This window comes from Octopus bimaculoides, chromosome 10, assembly GCF_046866305.1.
Source record: "Octopus bimaculoides isolate indiv1 chromosome 10, ASM4686630v1, whole genome shotgun sequence".
NCBI classification, from domain to species: domain Eukaryota; kingdom Metazoa; phylum Mollusca; class Cephalopoda; order Octopoda; family Octopodidae; genus Octopus; species Octopus bimaculoides.
This window is the reverse complement of record NC_142937.1, coordinates 66,449,762-66,476,578: the sequence shown is the minus strand read 5'-3', so window position 1 is coordinate 66,476,578 and position 26,817 is coordinate 66,449,762. Positions and strand designations below refer to the sequence as shown.

At 34.7% G+C, this 26,817-nt stretch overlaps 1 protein-coding gene across 2 annotated transcripts in view; it reads right to left on the bottom strand.

Annotated features, from left to right (window-relative positions):
• LOC106879763 (carbamoyl-phosphate synthase [ammonia], mitochondrial) overlaps nt 1–26,817 on the bottom strand; it is an 83,554-nt gene that overhangs the window by 9,668 nt on the left and 47,069 nt on the right. For both annotated transcript variants that reach the window (XM_089358735.1, XM_089358736.1), the window contains exons 18-30: nt 25,027–25,103; nt 22,423–22,556; nt 21,595–21,793; nt 17,921–18,097; nt 16,470–16,588; nt 15,633–15,774; nt 14,462–14,527; nt 10,363–10,497; nt 8,564–8,674; nt 4,422–4,616; nt 1,839–2,060; nt 1,112–1,219; nt 554–643 (exon numbers count right to left, since the gene is read on the bottom strand). In XM_089358735.1, the coding sequence (XP_089214861.1) occupies nt 554–643; nt 1,112–1,219; nt 1,839–2,060; nt 4,422–4,616; nt 8,564–8,674; nt 10,363–10,497; nt 14,462–14,527; nt 15,633–15,774; nt 16,470–16,588; nt 17,921–18,097; nt 21,595–21,793; nt 22,423–22,556; nt 25,027–25,103 (1,775 nt within the window). The remainder of the gene's footprint in view (nt 1–553; nt 644–1,111; nt 1,220–1,838; nt 2,061–4,421; nt 4,617–8,563; nt 8,675–10,362; nt 10,498–14,461; nt 14,528–15,632; nt 15,775–16,469; nt 16,589–17,920; nt 18,098–21,594; nt 21,794–22,422; nt 22,557–25,026; nt 25,104–26,817) is intronic.

Sequence of the window (26,817 nt, the reverse complement as noted above, 5' to 3'; positions counted from 1 at the left end):
GTAGGTGGAGACTGTGCAAAAGCTCTTCATGTATATATATGTATATATATATATATATATATATATATATATATATATATATATATATATATAAATATATACACACACACACACATATATATATCTGATTGGCTCCCATGCCGGTGGCACATAAAATGCACCATTAATGCGTTGTCGATGCCAGTGCTGCCTGACTGGCTTCTGAGCTGGTGGCACATAAAAAGCACCCTCTACACTCTTGGAGTGGTTGGCATTAGGAAGGGTATCCAGCTGTAGAATCTTTGCCAGATTGGATTGGAGCCTGGTGCAGCCTCCTGGCTTGCCAGCCCTCAGTCAAACCGTCCAACCCATGTCAGCATGGAAAGCGGATGTTAAACGATGATGATGATGACACATATACATGTATGTCTTTATGTTTGAGTGTGGGTGCATCCATATGTGTATGCGTGAGTATGCATGAGTGTTGTGCATATTAAATGTCACTGAGTCTACATTTATGTTTAAATATATTACATAAGAATCTTTTGCTCTTGCAAAATAGACTGGAAATTACCTTGACTGAATTCTCACTAGCAATATATTGAATATTGAATGGACCTGTGATTTCAAATCTTTTGGCAATTTTGGCAGTTGATTCCCGGATCTGGAAATGAAAAATTGAAACAAAAGAACAAAACAATAACAGGAAATCAAAATATAAACAAGATAGCAACAAACTGGCTGTACACAATGTTCATAAAAAGACATGAAAAGCACCAAGAAATGAGGTTAATTGAAAATTTAATAACAGGCACTGATCACTTATTTAAATAATGGAAAGGTATATATCCTTATTTCCAAGGTTTCCAACATCAGAAATGACAACAGAAGGGTTAAATGTGGTAAATGATGAAAAAGTATTAGGCATGAGCTAATATTAATTTTTGGATGAGCAAGCAAGGGTGGTAACTTCAAATATTTTTGATTTATTAAGTCTTCATCAGTGAAAGTACAGTCATATATTAGCAAATCTCCTGAAGTCCCTTGCCAGCCTTAATTTGACAACTATGCTTTCATGAGACCCAACTCAACTACTAATTAGGTCACCTAATGAGATAACCCAGGTACTTACATTTTTCAGAACTTCTTTTGAAATGCTTTGTGTGGGTAGAATGAGGGTAGCATCACCACTATGGACTCCAGCATTTTCAACATGTTCGCAGATTGCATGGCTAACAACCTGTAGTGAAAGGTGAAAAGTTGCAAGTGAGAGACAGAAAGAGAGAGGGATGTGTGTGTGTGTGAAGAGGAATAAGAGGGTGCATAAAAAATAGGAGACAAAAAAAAAGTAAAAATGAAGAGAATGAAGAAAAAAATAACAAAATGAGGAAATGAAAGAATTAGGACAAAAAGAAAGAGAACAGAGAAAAGGTGGGGAGGAAAGAAACTAGGCAAAAAAGAGAAAAAAGAAAAGGAAAAGATAGAAAAGAACAAAAAAGAAAAGGCAACATATATTGATAAAGAGACTGGATAGAAGAAAGATACGTTAGAAAGAGGGAAGAAAATTACAAATACGAAAGGAAAATAGAAAGGAAAGGAAAGTGAAAAAAAGTGATAAAAAATGAAAAGAAAAAAAAATGAAAGAAAAATGAAAACAATAAAGAAACATCAAATTGGAAAGAAGCACAAAGCAAAGATGAAAAGAAAGAAACAAAGAAACAAAGGGAGAAAAAGAAATGTAAGAAGAAGGGAGAAAGAAAGAAAAAAAAGAAATAGTTTTGAGAGAGAGTAACTAAAGAGTTGTTTTAAATAGTGGTGGGGGGTACGAAAATGAAAGAGAGAATCCAAATTATATTTACATGACCGTGGTCAGCTACAGCATCCATTTCAATCTCCTTAGCTCCTTCAATAAATTTTGTGATGACCACTGGATACTCCATTGACACTTGAGTTGCCTGTTGTAGGTATGTCTCTAACTCCTCTGGTTCATAAGCTACATTCATGGCTGAGCCACTCAGTATGTAAGACGGACGTAGTAGACATGGGTAACCGACGCTGGCGGCAAAATCCAGTGCCTCATCCTGTGTTTTTGTATTGATTTTTGTTTTGTATGAAAGGAGTATTTGAAGGATGGTGTACAATTGTGCAGGAGTTTGTAGTGTGTGTGTGTGTACACAGATGAGTTTGTTGTATTTTATTGTGGTGGTAAGTGATGTAATATTTGTTTTTGAAGAAAAATAATAAGAACAAACATAAATAAATACCTGTATATGCATTCAAACATATATATATATATATATATAAACAAATAGTAAATGAGTATATGCATATATACGTACAGGTATGTGCATACCGACATCCACCTGTATGTATAGGTGCATATCTGGGTACAGGACATTGCAAACAAAACGTAGACAAGAAAACACACAAGCCACATAGAGAACATTTTCCTTCATCAGCTACCCCCGTTTTAACACCGGCGTACAGTCATCATCATTATCATCATTTAACATTCACTTTCCATGCTGGCATGGGTTAGACAGTTTGACAGAGAACTGCTGAGCTGCAGGGCTCTGTCAGGTTCTAATGTCATCTTTGGCTTGGTTTCTATGGTTGGATGCCCTTCGTAATGCCAACCACTTTACAGAATGCATTGGGTGCGTTTTATATGCCACCAGCACTCGTGAGGTTGCCATGAAAATCAATAGGGAAAAAGGAAATCGAAAAAGCTTCAATAACAAAGAGAAAGAATTTGGGAGGGGAAGATGGAGGTGGGTGGCTTTACACCAGGTGTTGAAAGGCCAAAGTATGATAGAGGAACCAGCACAGGTGTCTTGCCATACAGGAGGTATATGGCTGAAGGTGATAAAAGGAAGGTAGTGTGCTCAGAAAATGTGTGGATGTTTTCATAGGAACATTAAGGGAGTAGCAAACAGGTGGTGATAGAGATTAATGTAGTGAGTGATGAGCAAGGGTGCAGATGTAGATGATGGGCAATACCAGTATAGAAAGGGGTACGATAGGAAACATAGGAGTGGCTCAGGAAGCATGTAGCAGCTGATTACAGTGCTGCTACACCAGTCATTGGGGAATACGCCTTCCTGAATAACCTGATTAACTATACGGGTGACTAGATATTTTAAGGACCTGAATTGTGATTCCTGATGGACTAAGGGCTTTCCTTGTCTTCATATCCTGAAGTGCCTTATCCTGCTGTCAATGAGGATAGCTGGTCCATATATATTTATCATCATCATTTAACATCCTCCTTCCATGCTGGCATGGGTTGGACGGTTTGACAGGAGCTGGCTGGGCAGGAGCCTGCACCATGCTTCTATGTCTGTTTTTGCATGGGTTTTACAGCTGGATGCCTTTCCTAACTCCAACCACTCCACAGAGTGGGCTACACACACACACGTATAGTAATAGGTTAGTGCAATCCAGGGATTCAAGTGCAGGAAGGCAGTAAGCTTCTAGCATGTATGCAGGAGTACAGATGACAAAAGGTGGATAATATACAATAAAATGTGTTTGTTACCATCATAATTTACACACCTTATCCTATATAGAAATCAAAAGAAAATCCAATAATCTGACAGTCACCATGCAATTCACAGTTTAGCAACTAAAAGTGTGAATAAAAATCCAAGAATGAAAGAAATGGAACAGGTAAAACATGAACCATGATTTTTCCTGATTTATTTCATTATTGTATTTTTCAAATAATACATTTGTCATCATTTAAGATCTCATTTGTTTCTTCCTCTTGTCCTTGCCACCAAACGCATACCTATTTCTGCCTTTATCATCATCATCATCATCACCCACAACTAACTGGTATTATTACAATTGTAACATGAGAGGCGAGGCTTTTGAATAGAATAAAAGGTCTGCCATTAAAAAAATAGGATTATTCAAATGTTAAAATTTTTAATTTGAATTTTAATTTTATTCATAGGAAAAAATTTCAATGACCATGAATGCAAAACGAAGAAAGGTAGATGCTGAATACCGAATACTAAAAAACACTAACACACAGAAGCAAAGAAAAATATGTAATATACTAACACACAGAAAAATTAAAACAAAACACGCAGGTGAAAAGTATCTCGTGGTGTGAAAAATCAACACAGACAACAGTGGCACAAACAACAGTGAACCACAACACAGTGTGCGGTTGTCATGGTAACAAGCTGCAAATGCCACGCTGTCTGTTGATTGGCTAAAATTACTCAAATTTCCCAACTTTAATTCCAAATAACATCAGATTCTTTAATTTACAAGATAAAGCAATTGGTTGATTGTAATCAAAATTCAGAGTTGCATCGATTCACCAAAATTGAAAGCAATCTGAGCAAAATTAAGGGGGTGGGGTCTCATTTTTATTTAAAAATTAAAAATGATAGGTGTAAAGAAAAGGAAGAGAAAGAAACAAAACTTACCAATGAGCTGAGGGATCGCCATTCTGGTTGGTCTATATTCAATTCATCAAGGATAGCAGAGAAAACAGATCGATTCTCAGCATTGTCAATCATCAAAGGGCTTGTACCAAATATGTGCACATTATGGTTGTAAAGTGGCAGGGCAAGGTTATTAGGGACTTGACCACCAACAGAAACAATGATGCCATTACAGTTCTAAATGCAAGATGTAAAAAGGAAAATATACAATGGAGATAATGTACGTAAGATACCCTGTATGTGGTCATGTGTCCTTATTAGTCTGTTTGTATCTTATTAGTCTGTTTGTATCTTATTAGTCTGTTTGTATTATATATATATATATACATATATGTGTGTGTGTAATAGCTGTAATACCTGTCGTTGAATGGGTAATTACTTTTACTGTTTATTGGACTGAGAAGCTAGAAAAATGGGTATATTATATAGAAGAATAGCTTTACAAAATCCAGTTGACTGCAATGGCAGTGGAAAGGCTGCAGGTGAAGTGGAACATCGCTGTTCATATAAAAAAAGCATTGCACATCATGTTTTTGTTTGGTGTTCATTTTTGACGATCTTTTTTAAGTAGACATTTTTTTGATTAGGAATGTCAGTAATAGTAAAATGAAATTACAAATGCTATGTCAGTGCACAATTAGTGTTGCACATTGCATAATTTTTGTTGAGACATATTAGGCAATAGCATCATAGGAGGTATAGAAAAAGCACTGCACGCCATGCATTTGCTTGGTGTTCGTTTTTTGAGGGTCTTTTTTTAGTAGACATTTTTTTTATTTGGAATAACAGTAAGTAACGGTCAAATGGAATTACAAATGCTGTATCCTGTCAGTCAGATTTAGGTTTATTCATCCTATATGTGTGTATTATATAAGAGAAAAACATGTAATAATTAAAGTAGAAAAAAGATGGATTTCATATATTCATTTCTGTTTGTTCTTCAAGTTGCAAACCAGCAACTTTTAGTGTTTGGCTCTGACTTTTATTAATGCTCATGGCAATAGAAAGTGGGATAGAGCTTAAATTTCAATGGGACATTAGATGGTATAACAGGACACAACATTATTCAATTATGGTAGTAGTTGAATAATATTCTTAAGGTCACAATTTACTCACATGCAACATCTTTCAGAGGACTGGTCCCTAGCTTCATTTTGGCATAAAAAATTTGAGATTTGGTCCAATAGAAAAACAGTTTACATCAAAATTTGTAGTGACGTTATGGGAGAGTAAGTAACACCATCAATCAAGTTTAGATCTAAATAATTTTTTTATTTTAAAAGCAAAATATATTTATCTTAGCTTCAACGACAGAAGACAGCGTGAAGAATTCCATAGTTATGGTCCCATGCAACAAAAATTTGTATCAAGAAAGTTGTGAGGTAAAATATCATGAAAAAAAATATAAGTAAGGCAAAAAATTGGATCTAAGTATAATTATTTTTTTTATTTTAAGAACAAAGTATATTTTAATTAAGCTTAAATGATAGAGCTCAATTTCAGGTATTTCATGGTATCAACTTCATGTAATGAAATGTTAAAAGAAAAAAAGTTATTAGCATTTGTTTCTCAAAGTTGAGGGTGATAATATAGTCCTATACTTTTTTATAAATATAGTTCTAGGGGATGTTTAATATGTCACCGGCATCGTTGATGTAAGGAAAAAATTATCAACACCGCTATTTGACACATTATTAATTAGCATAATAGCATAGCCTGGAAAAAACATAGATTACATGGAAAAATGCAAGCAAGAGAAATAATATTCTTAAGATTATAAACCTTGGAAAGTACAGGACAAGTTATTACACTTGGAAAAGTTCAGGACACGTTATTACATCTGGTAAAGTACAGAACAAGAAAATTTTTACTTAAAATATTGCACCTAAGGATAAAATTTGAATATTAAAAATTATTTGGTTTTAATTTACAAAGTAACATTATAATTAAAAAAGGTACATCATTTTGTTAAAATACTGACATGCTAGAATACTTTAAAAAATAGAGCCAGAAGTACCAATATAGCTAAAGTTTTATGCAATGTAGAATAGTATATATGGTAGATAAATTCATTATGTAAAAAATAGGCATTATTCAAGACTAAAAATATTAAGACTTGGCAATAACTTAGGCAATAGCTCAAGCAAGTTTGACAGTAAATTTATTGTTGTAGGTAGATTTTACTGTAACATATAACTAATTTTTGTATTATTCTATTTATTGTACTAATTAATTATGTACTACTATTACTTTTTATAACCTATTTTCAAATTTCTAATTATTAATTAATATTTAAAAAAATGAATTTTTTTAAAGTGCAAAAAATATTTTAATTGGGTTATTTAAAAAAATTTTAATAGCAGTAACAAGTAATAACAAATAGAAGTAATAACTTGTAATAAAGTTTTTAGTTTTGATAAAGGCTAATATTTTCTAAATCTAAATATTTTATTTGAAATTTTATCCTTGGCTGTAATATTTTAAGTAAAATTTTTTTTTTCCTGTACTTTACCAGATGTAATAAGTTGTCCTGAACTTTTCCAAGTATAATAACTTGTCCTGTATTTTTCCAGATTTATAATCTTAAGAATATTATTTCTCTTGCTCGCATTTTTCCATGCAATTACAGAAATGGAAGGCAAGACAACAGTAAGTAACAGTCCGACGAAATTACAAATGCTGTGTCCTGTCAGTCAGATTTAGGTTTACTTGTCCTGTATGTGTGTATTATATAGGAGAAAAACATGTAATAATTGAAGTAGAAAAAAGATGGATTTTATATATTCACTCCTGTTTGTTCTTCAAGTTGCTATCCAGCAACTTTCAGTGTTTGGCCCTGACTTTTATTAATGCTCATATCAGAACCAAAAAGCTAGAAGAATGGGTACATCATATAGAAGACTAACTTTACGAAATCCAGGTGACCGGAATGGCACCGAAAAGGTGACAGGTCAAGTGGAACATCCATTTGTCACTGTTCCTTTTGATGTTTGAATAGGCAGTATATTGTGAATGAAGCAAGAAGAATAGCTATATCATATAGAAGAATAGCTTTAGGGAATTCAGGTGACTGTGCGATGGCACTGAAAAGGTGACAGGTTAAGTGGAACATCCATTTGTCACTGTTCCTTTTGATGTTTGAATAGGCAGTATATTGTGAATGAAGCAAGAAGAATAGCTATATCATATAGAAGAATAGCTTTAGGGAATTCAGGTGACTGTGCGATGGCACTGAGAAGGTCACAGGTGAAGTGGAAGACCCATTTGTCATGGCTTCTTTTGACATTTGAATAGGCCGTATGCCCAAGGAGAATTGAAAGATTCAGTTTTGAATCTGAACCAGGGTGAGACTATGACAACAGATTTAGGTTTGCATGTGTCTTATCCTCGTTTTCTGCTGCAAATTGTGTGTTTGTTTGGTGTTCATTTTTTGACGGTCTTTTTTAGGAGACATTTTTTTATTAGGAATATCAGTTAGTAATAGTCAAATGAAATTACAAATGCTGTGTCCTGTCAACGTTAGTGCTGAAATTCCAACACTATATTACAGGATTGGAAGGCAAGGCAACAGTAACTAATAGTCCAATGAAATTACAAATACTGTGTCCCACCAGTCAGATTTAGGTTTACTCGACCTCTATGTGTGTATTATATAAGAGAAAAACATGTAATAACTGAAGTAGAAAAAAGATGGATTTCATAAATTCACTTCTGTTTTAGTGTTTGGCCTTGACTTTTATTAATGCTCATGGCAAAAGAAGTGGGATAGGAAACTGTAAGGGATTAAATTTGAACAGGACATTAGATGGTATAACTGGTATGCAAGGAATAAAGATGGTGTCACATTTACCACAACCAGTGAGAATATTTGCCTCAGTGCAGTTCATCATAAGTTTGTGCACAATTAGTGTTGCCTCCTTTGAACCATTTACTTTCATATTATGGGACAAACAAACACACAAATGGACAGAATCTCTGTTTTTATGTTCAGTTATAAAAACAATTTTACATTAATCTGATTGGTTACTCTATACTTTTGTAGAGGACAAATTTATTATTCTTATACAAGAATGTGTGTGTGTGTAGAAACAGCCAAATAGTGAAGACTAAGTAGATCTACTCACCTCATGCTGGTAAATATCAAGTACACGTTCAAGAGAGAGTTCTTCAAAATACAATTTGTCACATTCATCAAAGTCAGTACTTACAGTCTCAGGGTTATGATTGATGACAATCTAGAAAAGAAAAACAATAGCACAGCTATTGAGAGAGAGAGAGAGAAAGAGAGAGAGAGAGAAAGAGAGAGAGAGAGAAAGAGAGAGAGAGAGAGAGAGAAAGAGAGAGAGAGAGAGAAAGAGAGAGAGAGGGGGGAGGGGGGAGACAGAGAGAAAAAATGTAATGAATATGGAGAATTGAAATTGTATGATGTTATGTAAGAACAAGACAAACTTTCTAAAGATGAAGAAATAGAAATACATAGGGAATGTGTAGGACTGAAAATGCAGTCCTGATAACCATGAGCAAAACAAAGTTAATGAAAAAACATCCACAAATTATAGGTGCAAGAGTGGTTGTGTGGTAAGTAGGTTGCTCATCAACCACATGGTTCCGGGTTCATTCCCACTGCGTGGTACCTTGAGCAAGTGTCTTCTACTATAGCCTCAGACTGACCAAAGCCCTGGTAGATGGAAACTGAAAGAAGCCTGCCATATATATTTGTATATATGTATGTATGTGTGTGTGTGTGTGTGTGTGTGTGTGTGTCTGTGTTTGTCCCCCCAACATTGCTTGACAACCGATGATGGGGTGTTTACGTCCCCATAACTTAGCGGTTTGGCAAAAGCAACTGATAGAATAAGTACTAGGCTTACAAAGAATAAATCCTGGGGTTGATTTGCTTGATTAAAGGCGGTGCTCCAGCATGGCCGCAGTCAAGTGACTGAAGCAAGTAAAAGAGTAAATTCTTCAATTTAGAAGAAAGTAATATTTTCATGTATATACAACATAACATAATGATGCATTTTTTCTCATCAAAATCTAAGCATTAGCGCAGAAACTGAATATAAATTCAGCAGGGTTTATTTCATTAATCTGATTTATGCAATGCTGTGCTGTTTTAATATTGATAGTGATGATAAATGTAAACTCAACAGAAGCTTAAAACCTGATAATATTTAACAGAGCAAAATATTATGTGAAATACGAATCTGTACTCTATTATATTTTTATTTAACAGCAGTGCCACAGCATGGCTGCAGCTCTCAAGGTGAAACTAGTTAAAGAATTAAACAGACATAACATCATAGAGTAATAAGGAAGATAGCTGAAAGCAATTCTCTTTACTGTCACTGAACAATTTTTTTTTTCTTTCCTTGCACCAAAGTGAAATGACAATGATATAGATAATAATAATGATCAAAATGATAATGATGATTAACTATAATGCTAACAGTGATTTTGCATCACTAATGACAGTAATTAAGGAAATGACAATAATTTGTCTATAGATTGTTGTTGTTGGCACTCCGTCACTTATGACGTCGAGGGTTCCAGTTGATCGGAACAGCCTGCTCGTGAAATTAACGTGCAAGTGGCTGAGCACTCCACAGACATATGTACTCTTAACGTAGTTCAAGGGGATATTCAGCGTGACACAGTGTGACAAGGCTGGCCCTTTGAAATACAGGTACAACAGAAACAGGAAGAAAGAGTGAGAGAAAGTTGTGGTGAAAGAGTACAGCAGGGTTCGCCACCATCTCCTGCTGGAGCCTCATGGAGCTTTAGGTGTTTTCGCTCAATAAACACTCACAATGCCCGGTCTGGGAATTGAAACCGTGATCCTATGACCGCGAGTCCGCTGCCCTAACCACTGGGCCATTGCGCCTCCACTGTCTATAGATTAAACAAAAACCATCATACATACGGTGCTGCGATTAGCTTCTTTGAGGGACCGGATAGCAGATACTGCACACCAGTCAAATTCTACACTGCTGCCAATATGATACGGACCACATCCAAGAATCATTGTTCCAAGATCTCCAAATTGAAGATCATGTTCCTACAAAAAGAAAATATTGAAAATAACACCAATAAAATGCTATTCATTGTTATGCAATTGTGCTGTCATGGATGGTGTTGTATGAGGTGGTGGTGGTGGTGATGGTGGAAATGATAAGGTTAAAGGTCACACTTTTGGCCTTTCTAAGCCAAACAAATGGCTCTCATTTTCACTCTTGCAATCTTATTTTCTTCATAATTGCAAGTCTAGCTATTAAGACAAAGCAGTAGTAACAGAATCTTGAGGCTATAGGAATAGAAAACATTAAAATAAGCTGAAATCAATTATAAGTTTCACTGCAAATCATGTGACAATCAGTTATAATTATATAAGCATACTTAGACTTACTACAATTTAGCTTCAACTCTGACAACACTCACTACAAATATTTTAGACACAACGAATTACAAGATGATGTTAGTCATAATGTAATGGTGTGATGATCTTCATAGAGGTGGCAACAGTAGGGATTTATAGGCAATAATAGGGATTTCTTGCTATTAAAATTGGGTAGTGCTAACCAGGTCTGTTTGAGCAAACCTATACCACAGATGAAGCAGATCAAATAATGTACTTAATAGGCATTTATAGCCAAGGGCTCCTATCCACTCTTTATAATAAGGGAATAATCATTTCAATTTATCACTTAAAATATTTAGTTTCTATTTAAAGACACAAATATATTTGTTGAGACATCATATTTCATTGTTACAATAAACACATCATATGACTATATACAAACTATGTCACTGGAGGTTGTTGTTTAGCCCCGAGTCAGTCATGGTTGAGGAGGTGTGTGATCAGAGTTATTCTAGCTATGACTGCCCAAGTCTTCGCTTGAGTATTGAGACACCTGTCCAAAGTACCATATGGCACTTTGGACAAATGTCTTCTTCATAACCTTGATTTGACTAGAGCTTTGTTGAAGTCTATCAGAGATTTTGACCATGTTCCTGGGTGGCAGATTTAATCCATTAGTTAGTTTAATAATACCAATAGTCAGCCTTGGGTACCTTTAGCAGAATCTGATTCTGCTGCACGTACTCAGGTCTGTTATTTCTAGCAGGTTAAAAACATCCCATTGAGGTTTCTAGTGCAGTTTTGTTTGTGAGTAACACATGTGGACAAACTGGTCAAATGGATTGAAGCTGTAACCATTGAACTAAATGCCTGATCACTGATGCAGACTTTGATTTTGAGAAATTTCATTTTTGCTCTGCATGCATTGTCGCTGACAGGGGAAGGTGCTGAGAGGATTGAAGGTGGAGGGTGGGGGGGAAGAATAAATTGCCATGTTTAACAAAATTAAGATAATACAGTTCTATATTTAAGAGATGAGGAATTATGTACATTATTTACAATATTTGCATTATTTACATTTGATGGATATTTGTCCTCATCTTGTTTGTTGTTAACACAACATTTTGGCTGATATACTTTCCAGCCTTCATCAGGTGTCTTGGGGAAATTTCGAACCTGGGTTTTCATTCCCAAGGTACTTTTCAAAGTTGTTGTTATTATTATTATTATTATTATTATTATTATTATTATTATTATTATTATTATTATTATTATTATTCAGGTCACTGCCTGGAATCAGACTTGGAATCTTGGGGTGAAGATAGTTTTAAACTTTTTAAATTTGTGTCAAACACCATGGTGAAGAAAGAAGAATGAACTTCCTTCTTCTACAAAGTCATTTAAAAAAGAGAGAGATTTGAATTTTTTCAAAACTTTACAAAAACAAGGTAGGGTATCTTCAAGGAAAGACCTTACACTCTGTCTTTGAATAAGAATCTTTGTTCCATGATCTTCACAGACTAAATTATGCTAAACAAGCAGCTTTGTGAAAACTGCTGCTATGGAGTTTACCATATTCCTTTTTTTTTTTCGTACTATTTTCCTTACTACTAGTTCACATTAGATTCATGGATCCTATTTTGGAATTGTAATATTCTTCTATTGGTCTCTTTTGCTGAATCACTGCTTGTCAAACAGTGTTGCAGGAACAAACACAAAAACACATACACAGATATATATATATATATATATATATATATATATATATATATATATAGGGTTTGTTTTATCTAAGATGCTTTAGTCTAATATATATTTTGGAAAGATATTTCTTCAATGAGCATATTATAAGACATCAAATATTATAAATAAGTTTGGAAATTGATAGATTCAATGGATATGAATAGATTAATTAATCATTTAACGTTGCCTACAATTATTTCACTTTGCACCCAATATATATATATATATATATATATATATATATATATATATATATATATATATATATATGCACACACAGTATACAATATACAGTATTACAATATATTACATCTATGAACATTTTTTTAAATATCTTTAGCCACAGCAAGTATTTACTGTTTTAATTCTGTAATATCAACAACTAATTTTCCTATTTTTATATTTTTACCTTATATTTAATACACACAAATGAACATAAGTTCTCACACTAACAAAATTTCCCAAATAACAAAATATGTAACTATTGAAGAATTTCTACTAACTCTTATTATCGTTGCATTCTAACAGCCTACTACATATTACTACATTTACTAGTTTTAATTTCATTCTCACACAAAAAAAATGTTTTAAATACACACCATACCTAATATTACTTATAACTGCCAATTCATATATTAATTCAAACACAACCATACCTTTCCATTGGACACATCTATCAAACTTTCTATGATAAATGACTTATTTGGAGTTAAAATTACTTAGCTATTTATTATCATATAGAGGGAACGTGTCTTAAATATTCTCACTCATATTTTCAAATAACTGTTAGCTGCATCAGTTTTAGTTTATACACAACTAGATTCTTTAGTATACTCTCAATTTTCCATAAGGATAAAATATGTCTATCTGAATTTTGTTATCTGCCATTTCCTTCATCAAGCCTTCTGAAATAGTAATAATTCCTGTTGTATACTTTTTGCATAGACGAGAACAGTGATATATAATTAATTTAATCAAATTAATTTTAATTATTCTACCATGTTATTTACATGTTAATATCACTGTTCAAAACGATCGTATGCACATATTAAAGTTCTTTTATATTTCAACATCTTCTCTTCTCCATTTTTTAACATACTTGTTGAGTTTCTATGGGATACATTTCCATAAATTCTCATAACACACCATACATACACACATATATATGTATGTATGTATGAACATGTGACAGGATTCTTTCAGTTTCTTTCTACCAAATCCACTCACAAGACTTTGGACAGCCCAGGACTATACTAGAGGACACTTGCCCAAGGTGCCATGCAGTGGGAATGAACACAGAACCACTTTCTTGGGAAGCAAACTTCTCACTGCACAGCCACACTTGTGCCTTTTCTATAAATATTTAACATAGGGGTATTAATTCATGCAAATATCTAAAAAGTGGGATACACTGGATAAGAGAGTTTAAGAAAAAAAAATGGATAGTAACTTACTGTACAAAATTAGCTTCAGTTTGATTAAATTGATCTGTCATATTTTTATTTTTATTATATGTATTTTTTCTACAAAACATGAGAAGGGATATTTGTAAAATGCTATTTGGTGAAAGGGGACACTGGACTTTAAAAAAATGGAATCTACTTTAGACTGTACCACGTTATGTTAAAACAAACTTAATGCTAAAATATGTTCACTTGCAATGAGGGACATCAGTAAATTTTTGACCAGCTCTAACAGGTTGAAGAATAGAATATTGTCATTAATGGTGCAAGAAAAGACAATCTGTAATCGCAATCCTTTCATTATTCATAACATTTCAAGATGGTGCAGTTTGTTGCTGTATTTGGCATAGACAACTGATAAATATTTTGTTGGACTGAAGTGAAGTGCTGATTTCAAATCTTCCCAGGAACAGAAAGTATGTGTGTGTACCAGAGAGGTGTAATATTCCACAACTTACCATTCCATTGTAAGAACAATACAGATAGTTGGTTTTTGCAGGGTATTCAGCTGCCATTGTATCAATCTGGTGAAATAAAAGGAATACTGAGGTTAATCAAAGATACCTGAAGAATGTAACTGAATTTTGATATAATCCTTTTCCTCCTGTCTCTTTTCATACACAGTTGCATTATATGTATGTGTGTTTGCATATATGTATATGTCAGGTCACTTGTGTGTGTGTATATATGTATATGTCAGGTCACTTGTGTGTGTGTGTGTATATGTATATGTTAGGTCATGAGTGCTACTGGTAACATGGAATCTAGTACAATCTGCTGCACAGTTGGGTTGTCGGTGACTAAACCAGTATCCCCACTAGGTTTGCCTGGTGAGAAGGGTTGCTAGAAACCCAGCAGGGCTAAAAACAAGACCTGTCAAAAGGACAAATGAACCTAGTGTAAGTTCAATGACTATCTATCAATAGTACAGGCCAACCTAGTGTATGTTCAATGACTATCAGTAACACAGGCCCTCAGAAATTCTGGTTTGGTGTCTGGCATGTTGGATAACCACTAGGAATGAGGCACCTCTTAGCTTTTGTTAAAGCATGTCTCTAGGAGAAGGTCATTCTGATATAAAACCAGATATACAGGGAATGGCATTGAGCATTTTAGGTATCTTTTGCTTGTGCTTGAAACCATAGTTCTCAAACATTACCGAGGTATAACCCATATTGATACTGAATAGCTTGCACTGACTTGTTTCTGGAGTATGTCAATTGTGCATAGAGGAACTGTGAGGTGTTGTACAAGCTATATTGGACCTAAAATTCTAGGTTGTGCAATAGCCAGCGAGATGGCTTCCAATGCCTGGTTGAATAGAAGGGTGCGCGGTAAGCACTGAAGCCACAGGGATAACCCAGGTGAAGATGACCACAGGTGAAACAACCTCATACATGGGCAGTGCTGGCATTTTGCATGGACAATGGTCAGTGATGTGATGATCGTGTGTGTATGTATATATGCACACACACAAATCAGTATATGTAAATATATATGCTAATGTAAACACATAAATCTACTTTTCAAGAAAGACACAAGGAAAAGTAAAAATGTAAATTCTGAACAGCAGTTTGCAGAGAAATCAGAACCACTGGTTCAATTCAGAACCAATGGTTAAAAACATACCTGTTTAACCCAGGGTATTATATTTTTCTTGATTCGCAGCCCTCGAGCTACATCTTCACTGATTCCCAACACATTTCCAACCTGCTTATCAGAAAAACCGGCTTGTTTTGCCAGCCTCAGCATTTCTTCCTCAATAGTTTCCCTAGAAAAACAAAATAGCTGACATTAAAGAGACACATAAAAAATGCATGTCTATACCATCATCCTTTTATGATTTCCTTTTATGCTTGCTTGAGTTGGACAAATTTTCTCCAATATAGCGTCTTTCCACTTATAGTTTTTTTTTTTGTCATTTCTTACATGATGTTCAGCTTCTTGAAACCTCTCTTCACCTCATCTTACCATGTTTTCTTTGGTCTTTATCTACCACAGGTTCCTTCTGCTTCAATAATTTGGCACATTTTTACCCAACTGTCATCCCCTGTACGCACTTTATGTCTATGCCAGCTCAGTCTTCCTTTTGGCACATTACATTTGACTCTGATACAAGTATTTCTCTAAGCTCATTTGTGCTTTGATATTCATGTACACATTATCACACACCCAGTGGAGCACACTAACATAATTTTTTTCTAAACTTTACACAATCTCTACTCAACTACAACATAAAAAATATAATTTAGAAATTTAAAAGCCTGTCAATATTAACTATGGCAATATTGATAACAATGAAAACACATAAAACAACAATTCTCAACTACAAAAGCATCAAAATCAATATCAGAATTTGATCAAATGTTTTTAATATGCTTGAAATGTTATCATCAACAATAAGCATAACAAGAAATGATACACATATGTAATGGAATATAAATTTGCAATGTGGAGGAAACTTACTTTGAATATGAAGCAAGATCTTTCTCTAAGTTGACAACACTCAGGAGTTTGTGCAGGAACCACCGATCAATTTGTGTCAACTGATGCACATCTTCAACACTGTAACCAGCGTGGAATGCCTAACAGAGTGGATAGATAGGCTTTTTAAAGAAGAGTAAATATAAATAACTAAAAATGCAGAATTAAGAGTGTGGAATAAGGATTGTAGTAATGTGTTGAGAGAGTAATATTTTAAGTTATGATTTGTAAATATACAACTATTTTATTCTTTTACTCGTTTCAGTCATCTGACTGTAGCCATGCTGGAGCACTGCCTTAAAGGATTCTAGTCAAACAAATCAACCCCAGGACTTATTTTTTTTAAAGCTTAGTACTTATTCAATTAGTCTCTATTGCCAAACCACTAAGTTACAGGGACATAAACACACCAACACTGGTTGTCAAATGGTGAGGGGGACAAACACAAAGACACACTGATCTTTGAGTTTTCATCTACCAAATACACTCACAAGGCTTTGGTCAGCCTGAGGCTATACTAGAAGACATTTGCCCAAGGTGCCACGCAGTGGGACTGAACCTGGGACCATGCGGTTGGGAAATAAGCTTCTTACCACACAGTCATGCCGGCACCTATATTGGTCAGTAAATTACTCTCAGTTAAAAAGAAATTATTATGTGCTGGTATATATAGGCAAACCATGTATTCATCTCTTCAGCAAGACACCTGCTCCTCTCCCTCTATGATAGCTTCTTATTCCTCCAGTCTATATGCTGCTCATTTGTATGCATTTCAAAGTAATTGAACACTGGAAAGAGAAGCACTATGAGAAACCATTCTCTATTATATTCCAGTCAAAGTACTGTGACTGGTTGCACTAATTGGCAGTCTGGCCATAGTAAAAAATGGATTGGAAGCACTAAGCAGTGATGTGTAGAAATATAAACTTGTTACCAATTCAAATATGTTAGAGACATATTTCAACCAGTGTTTGATGCTGAAGAGGAAATAACTACTCTGAAATGCATACATCCATTGATCTGGGAAGTGGGTGCTCCAGATTGACTTGTATATGTCACCCATCATACACAAGATATAATAGTACTATTACTACTACTATGTGTATGCATGAGTATCAAACTAAAGGTGTATTTTCATACATACACACTAATACACTCACACACAAACACAAAAATATATATACTGTATGACACTGAACTCTAGACAGGATACTAAACACTTTGTCTTATCCTTTCTCACCAGCATGGCAAATCTCAGGAATTCCTTTCTGTGTTCATTCCAACAATTAACTATAATCACTCATCAAACTACACTAGCATCACTTAATGACCAATACTCTACACAGAGACTTGAAAGAGATGGAAGTTATTACAAGTAGTACTTCTTTTTCAGATTTATTATTGAAAATGAAAGAAATGATGCATAACCTCACCTTTGCTATTGAATGAATCCTAGTGTTGTTTGGCACCCTCAGATTTGCTTCAAGGTCAAACTCAGGTGGATAGGTCTTACCTGCAGGCAGCTTGGGGCTAAATCCCTCAATGGAAGGGTGTGTCATCCGAAGAGCTTTCTGTAGACTTTCTTCAAATGTCCGTCCAATTGACATCACCTACAATCAAATGACAAAGTAAAAAGTTAACACTTTTTCAGTTATCATTATCATCATATTATCATCACAATCATCACCACCACCACCACCACCACCAATAGCACCACCACCACCATCATTATCACCATCACCAATACTATCATCATCATCGGGTCAAGTTTACTCAGACATTTTCAATCTGCACACACCATCCATCCCATCCTACATTAGTTGAGGGGGGTCTTCAGGGAAGTATTCACTGTCTGTGCTTGGACAACATACTTTGGCATCCATAGCAGCACTTGCCAACTCCTATTTAGCTCATCAGCAATGTTCTGCAAATTTCAAGTGTCTTCCCCTTGTAAAGGTGGAAACAGACAAGAGATCTCCATATAGCTGTTTCTTGGTGGGATAAATTCTCCAAGATATATTTAAGACTGTCCCTAACACTTGGGTTTAAGTTCCCATCTAACTTGGAATTAATTATTTTTTTTTTTTCTTTTGGTAAGCATCCAGGTTGTTACTTCATATAAAAGGACTGACTCTACTGTTGCAGGGAAAAAAATTCCCCTTTAGGTTGTTTGACACAGCTGATTTCCAGACAATATCCAGTTTGTTTAGGGTCAACCATGCTTTGGCAATCCACATTTTTACATCCTTTTCAGTTGAGGCTATCCCAGAAATGAGACACATGAAGTCATCCACTTGGTTGATGAGATCTCTGCTGATATCTGTAATGGATCTTTGTCGAGTGTGAGCAATGAACTTGGTTTTACTAAGATTAACAAGTAGTTCAACATCATGTGCAGCTAATTCTAGTCTATAAAGTAATTAAGTGGAGTTTGATATTGTGTCAGAGAGCAAGGCTAAATAATCAGCATAATCTGCATCAGTTAATTTTTGAGCTGGATATCCAATTGATCATTTTTTTATGAGTATGAAACTGAGGCTGTTTAAAATGTTAAGTGATGTTCTGAGAAAAGAGAAAAGGTGCCAGAATGCTCCATTGGAGTACTCCTGCTTTGATGTCAAAGAAACTGTATCTCCATTTGGGGACTTCACCATTGATTTAGTGTTGTAATAGAGCATCATAACAGGTCAGTAGTATTTCTACCATTTTACTAAAGTGGATGGAGTCAAAAGCCTTTGAGAAATCAACAAACAGTAATACTGCTTCGAGATTTGTAGCAGTTACTCCTTCCAGTGGATGATTGTCTGACGATTAAACTATTTTTTCTGAAGTAACTTTGATTACTTTTCAAAACATTCTCAGTTTCTGGTTGTATCCAATGAATTAAAAATTTTTGCAACAATGGCTGTAAGAGTGATGCCTCTGTAGTTCTTTGTGAGACTCAGATGAACTTTCTCTGGAAATGGGAGTATGCAGCCTTTTGTCCATTTGTCAATCTAGTCAGGCATTCATGCTAGTGGTATTGGTGAATGTATATAGCTTGGAGGGGTTTCTTTTGGAATTTGGCATTTAAACATACTAATTGATTTTCAAGAATAAATTGAGTTAGATATTGGCCATTTCTGTTCATTGCTGTGTGGAATGTGCATTTATGGACTTTGGCTTTTTTGAGATAGTTATTCATATCATGAAAACACTGCTTTAGTATCTAAAACACAATAAAAATTCAAAACCTCTTCTTTGTCAGCTGTGTTTGTTGGTGAAAAAAAAGCAAGATATGAGAAATGTTTCTGGATTTCCTTGAAAGGAGGCTATAACTATTTTTGCATGAATTTTCATTTTGCTGTTTAAAGAGTTGAGGGCAGGTGGGCTTAGTAGCATGCTCATGCCATAAATGGTGGAAATGATGGAATTTTCCAAGCTGAGGCTGAGATGAAAGTCCAACCTTGACCAGCATTGTGGTAGTTCAGTTCAATATCATTAAGATAAGGCCTGTCTTCTTTGCAGACAGATAACCTCAATATTGTCCTTGATGGTTGAGGCAATCAAGTTCAGGGAGTTGGTTTAGGTTTCTGAGGGTGCACATCTTGAAGGTAGAGACAAGTGTATTTTGCTTGCACTTCAAATATTTATGTTGTGTTTGGCTCAATTCACACTCATTTTTCTTGGCATATTCATCATCTTTCATCATTATCATCAACAAATCAAATATGGAAGAATAAAAACCAAATAATATTGAAAACAACAACTATCATAATAATTATGATGACGTTAATGAGGATGATGATTATTTCTACAAACCATCATTTTTCTGAGATCAATCTGATTACCAACTTACAGAAGATGATGACAAATTTGGGTGGTAAGCATAACACACTGCCAATATTAACCCTTTCAGCCAGTTTCTGGATGCCTCTGCTACAGTTCATTTGCTTACAATCATTTCAATCAGACCTACATCATCCCACCTAGTATCCTTTCTACAGATGTTAACCACATCAATCTCACAGTCTTGGTGGCCTGCAAAAATATATTGTGGGTATAGCCCTTAATCCTCTGACTAGTATATACTATTAAAAATAAACAAATTCTCCTCACTCAATAAGACTTCCAACTTTTCATTGCATCAGACACTGGCTAATGGATGGAAACATTATTGTTGTTATTATTTAACCCCAGAGCAGTTACTATCAAGTAATCTTCTGATTAATGACAGTTAAATCATAATCATCCTGTTTTTTTTTTAAGGTGTACCTGTACCTAAAAGTACATTATCATGTATAAACATGCTTCCTCCCTGTTTTAAGTTACTTGGGTGGAGTATGTGACTTCAGAGGGATTTTGCTTCGGTTTCTAGCAGACCAAGTGACTACACAGAAGTTCCCTCATTACTGCTGTTAAGAGTAAAAAATACTGAGATACTGAACCCATCACACAGTTTTTTATACACTCAACATCATTGTAATCATCAACACCACCAAAGAACAGAAACATTTTTTACCCAGTTCTGCACCAGTAGAGAGAGAGAGAGTGTGTGTGTGTGTGTGTGTGTGTGTGTGTTCATTAGAATTTTGGAGAGTGTAGCTGAAGAGATCAAAACTTATGTTAGACTAGTACTTATTTTATCAAATCCCCACAAAAAGAATAAAAGGAAAGGCAGATGCCAGGAAGATTTGGATTTTAAATTTCAATCAATAACACCACAAAAAAAAACAAATACATTTTTTCCAGTTCTGCACCACTGTTTTGAAAGGGGGAGAGAAAAGACTGAATGTAGTGTGTGTGTGTGTGTATGTGCGTGTGTATATTAAAATTTTGGAGAGTGTAGTTAATTAGATCAACCTTAATATTAGACTACTGTTTATTTTATCAGTGCCCAAAAAGAATGAATGGAAAAGCAGATGCTAGAAAGATTTGAATTTTAAACTTAAGGAGATAAAACTAAACACTGCAGGGGCTTTTTACTAATCCTAAAGAAAAAAATAAATCAAATATAAGGTAACTTTGATTGCCATCTTTTTGATGCAACCAACAAGAAATTTCAGGAATAAACCAATTAAAGCAAAGGATTTGTATAACTTAAGAAAAGTGATGCTAAAGTACTTACTTCACCGACACTTTTCATTGAACTGCCAATCTCTTTGGAAATGTTTTGGAAGCGATCAAGGTCCCAGCGTGGAATTTTGGTAACGATGTAATCTAAACTTGGCTCAAAGCAGGCTGTTGTCATTTGGGTTGTTTTGTTTTCAAGACTGGGCAAAGGAATACCCAGAGCCAGTTTGGCAGCAATAAATGCTAATGGGTACCTGAAATGAAGTGACATCTATAATGAACTTATTGTATACAGGGCTCAAGTGCACTACAACTCATCAGAAAAAATAACCAAATCTACATGAACAGTACATAGCATATGTACAGAAAATGAACAATGAAAAAAAATCTTTAAAAAAAAAGAAACAGGGTATTGTTGGTGAATTTCAGGAAGCATGGAAGTTTTGAAGGATATAGTGTCTATGGGAGTAATAAGAATTCCATAATAAAGAATATGAAGTGGCTTTGTTAGGACAAAATACCTAATATTTAGTTATGATTCTTAAAACTGAAATCAACTTTGCTTTTCATATTTCTGTGATCTATAAAATAAAGTATCAATTAAGTACTTGTACTTTAAAAAAATAGAGGGCCACAGATTTAGGGGAGGGAGTTAGTTGATTTCATTGATTCCAGCACTTGACAGGTACTTAATTTCAGTTCTCATTTACTCTCTCTGTCTCTGCCTTTTCATCCTGGCATGGGTTGGACAATTTTTTTGAGCAGTGTTTAATGGTTGAAGACACTTCCTGTGACCAACCCTTTTAGTTATATGAAAAGATGCAGTGTATCTAAAACATATGCTAAAGTAACAAGCAGTAGAAATCGAACTAGTTCTACCTACCCAGTGGCCTTAGAAGCCAAAGCAGAACTTCGAGAAAGACGAGCATTGATTTCAATAATGCAGTACTCTAATGATGTTGGGTGAAGAGCATACTGAATATTGCACTCTCCAATAATGCCAAAGTGTCGGACAACCTAGAGAAAAAAAAAACAAAAAAAAAAAACAAATAATGAATTCAAAAGCAACATTTTAGAAAGAATGAATACTTCCTGTTACAATATTTTTTATGAAGTAAAAACAGTTCAGTTTGTCATAGAGATGAAGCGAAGCAGTTTAGATATACATATATATATGTCTTCTTTCTCTTTCTAATTTAGTGGACTGTTTGAACCTATGATGTGCATGCTTCTGAGTTCAAACACTGCTGTAGCCATTATGCCATGCTTTAATGTAAAGCACAATACTGCTTCTGGTATTTGAAAGAAAAATTTTTAATCTAAAGAAACTCATGATACACTGTTTGTTCATTCATTCAGTTTATATCAATTTTTTTCCATGCTAGTTAGATGAAGACTTATCACTGAGGCATTGTTTTACAGCTAGATGCCCTTCTTTTGCTATCCATTATCTGTTTTTTTTTTCACAGGAAGAGATTTTTTTTCTATTCCACCATTCTTGAAAGTCAAGAAATTATGGGACAGTTTAAAGGGGAATATCAACATAAAATCACTGTTTGTTCAAATGATGATTTCATGCAAACATGCAGAATGTAAATATTCACATACACTTATGGCAAGATTTTGTCTACAAATCCCACTCAGAAAGCATCAGTCAACCTCAGAAGATACCTGCCCAAGGTGCCACCAAGTGAGATAAAACTAAAAAATCATGTTAATCATGCCTAGCCAGACTGGAGTCTTGTGCAGCCCCTCAGCTTGCCAGCTCTGATCAAACTGTCCAACCCATGCCAATATGGACAATGGACATTAAATGTTGATGATGATAATGATGATGTTCTTGTCCACTAAAACATGAAAGGCATTAACAACAGGATTGGAGATAATTTCTCCCCATAGACTTTGTATATAAAAACGATCACCACTGAGAAGGCAATGTATCAGGTAGTCCACTGCAGCTCAGTTCAATGTATTTTTCACACATAAAAGCTAAAGAGAGAAACTTTCTACAGTAAATATCTTTTGCATTCAGATGTATAAAAATGTGTGAAAAATAAGGCAGTGCCCCAGCATGGCTACAGTCTAATGAAGCTGAAACAAATAAAAGAAATATCTTTAATGTACCTTTAATATATATAAAAATATATATAAAGGAGGCCACTAGGTGGACTGCTAATGTGCTAGAAGAAGATCACATGTCATGTGTCTACTATGGGCAAGGCTAGTGAAAATTACATTATGTAATTTTCACTAGCCTTGCTCGCTTTCCGTTTTTGCTACTTTGCTAAATTCCCTTTGAGAATTATCCGGTCTTAGAAGACACATGACATGTGATCTTCTTCTAGCACATTGGCAGTCCACCTAGTGGCCTCCTTTATATATATTTTTATATGTACAGATACAATAATCCTTTGATATTCAGATAATTTTTCTGAATCTCCCTGATTCTTTTAATGTGCTGGTTACCTGGTATTAAATTGATATTAATTAATATCCAATTTTTACCCTATTGTTTAATTTAATAGATATAAAGATAGATACATACATATATATAAAGATAGATACATACATATATATATAAGATAGATACATACATGCACACAATGCACATACAAACACAAGTATCTGAGAGTACACATAATCATACATTTCTGTATACATACCCATAAATACAAACACAATTAATATTCTTAATTTCTTAATTTTGAATGAAATGATATACATGTGTATGTGTACTTGTAAATGAAGGCATATATATATCTGAGTCTACATAGGCATGATCTATGCAAATGTATGTCTATGTAAATATCTTCTGTTCTGGTATGCATATAGTCACATGTATATTTCTGGGTATAACTTTTTACTTCTGAAGCTATTTCATTCCTCTGAAGAAGAAAAAAAAAAAAAAAATTCATGTCTTTATACTTGTATCCTTGAATACTTTTTTCAAGAAGTGGTTGCTGCTTGTTTTCTGCTCCCTCTGCTTAATATTTCCCTGTCTTTCCATTTCATTTTACTTTTTGCTTTGTTTGAGGCATTAGTTTTCTCAATGCACCCTTCCAAATTTTTATCTTCCACTTCTTCCTTCATTTTCAATTCAGACTTCAGACCATCTTACACCCCTTTACTTTTAATCTTCTCCCTTCCCATTATCACTACTTTATGCCAATCCCTCCGTCATTTACTTGTCTGTAGTCCAAACCACAGCACCTCTTTCTCTCTAGTTTCTTCACTCTCAGATAGAAGGTAAAAGCCTCAGAATGTCAAAATCTCCTATTTACTGTCTTCAGTTGCTTATCTGACAAAACACTTAATTCTTGATTGAGTAGTCAGTATCTAAGAAGAGTTTCAAGCTGTTGAAAATTTATTGTACAGTTATTGTTTACAAGGTTACATTAATTATTACAACATTGAAATAGTGTAAGTAAGGAGGTAATTAGTTGTGTAAGTTGATTAATTAGCAATATATTGGGTAAGTTTAACTTACTTTAATGGCCGTCTCCCGCAGCATATGATACTCTTGGTTGGATAAGGTTTGGCTGGGAGCAACAACAATAGAATCACCTGCAAGATGAATTGGTAGCAACATATAAATAATAATAATAATAATGAGTTCTATATTTAAGAGATCTTATAGATCTTCCAATATTTCAAAGGTACATTCTATCTTCACTTCTGTTTATTTTCGCCCTAAACACACAGACATTTCTTCTTAAGTGATACATATAAAAATATGTAAATGAGTATGTATTTATCTGTGCATGAGAGAGAGAGAGAGAGAGAGGGAGAGAGGGAGAGAGAGAGAGAGAGAGAGAGAGAGAGAGAGAGAGAGAGAGAGTGAGTGAGTGTGTGTGTGTGTGTGTACACAGAATACACAAAGCAACCAAGAACAGAAACATAAGCAAAAAACAAGGATACTAAATAGAAATAATAGCATCACCCAAGAAAGCTAAAAACACACACACACTTTCAATTAGATAGTTGTAAATGAGTATCATCATTTTATAAGCGATGTCCTTTGTCTCTAATCTTCCATGAAAATATATGTCCAGTCATAGGGAAATATAACCATATTTGAAAACAGGTGTGGGTTAGTGACAGGTAGGGCATCCAGTTGTAGGAAATCTGTCTCATTAAATTCTGACTCATGAAGCATAGAAAAGTGGACATTAAAATGTTGACAACTTGATGATGATAGGGATAATATATGACATGAGCAAATCTACAATCTAGACAAAAGTTACCTTTAATTACAGGAACATTAGTTTTTTGAGGTCATTGGTATGAATTTAGATAAAGATGCATTGTTCATCAAAGAAAAGTTGTCTTTGAAAAGAAACAGGCACAAATAATCTCCAGAATTCTTTTATCACACCGATTTTATGAATCCACCATTAGCATAAATGAGTGCTTCAATACAGGGTTGGAAATATGGACACACCTGAATCAGATAATCTGTCAATTTTGGACATAGTGCTGATTATGGCAGACTTGAGAGATCACATGGTATAAGGGGAGGGTGTTGATTGGCCTCTCCCTTGACTACAGGCCATATGTAATAGTCCATTGAAGTCTAGTGAGCAAAGAGGCCATCCATCTGGGAGAAAATAAGCATGGTGACTGGTACACATCCACACCTGGGTTGTCCTAGTCTTATGAGATGGTGCAGAGTCTTGTTGGAAGATGTATGATCTTCCATTGCATACTCTGTCTATCTAGAGCCTCACAATTTTCTCTGACATCTCTGAGTAGACAGCAGCATTGACTCTTAAGGCCTGTGAAAAAAAAAAGTGAGAAGGCATGACAACTCACTCATTGCTGATGACTCCCAGAACCATTACAGTTGCTGGGAATTTAGTATGCATGACTGTTGGAACCTCATTCAGATCTTTGTATAACCATTTGTCATTTCTTTAGTTTACCTTTTGGTCCTGATCTATGTTTTTCTCATCAAAGAAAAACCAAAGCATTCCAGCCTTTTGGTGTTTTAACTGGTTTAGCCAAGCACTTTGCATAGATCGAACAATGCTCTCTTGTTATGTCCAACATAAACTGACCCTTCTGCATCACATATGACTTGTACCAAATCTCATCACGCACAACTCATCTGATGCTGCATTCTGAAACCTTGAGATCCTTTGCAATGGCTCTGATTGACCTTTCGAAGTATTTAGTGATTATTTCTTGAACCTTTTGTACCAAGTCATGTGTTCTGACTGTATTAAGGAAATTGTGCATGCATTTTGCATTTAGCAGCTGATCCCTATTAACAGCTTTC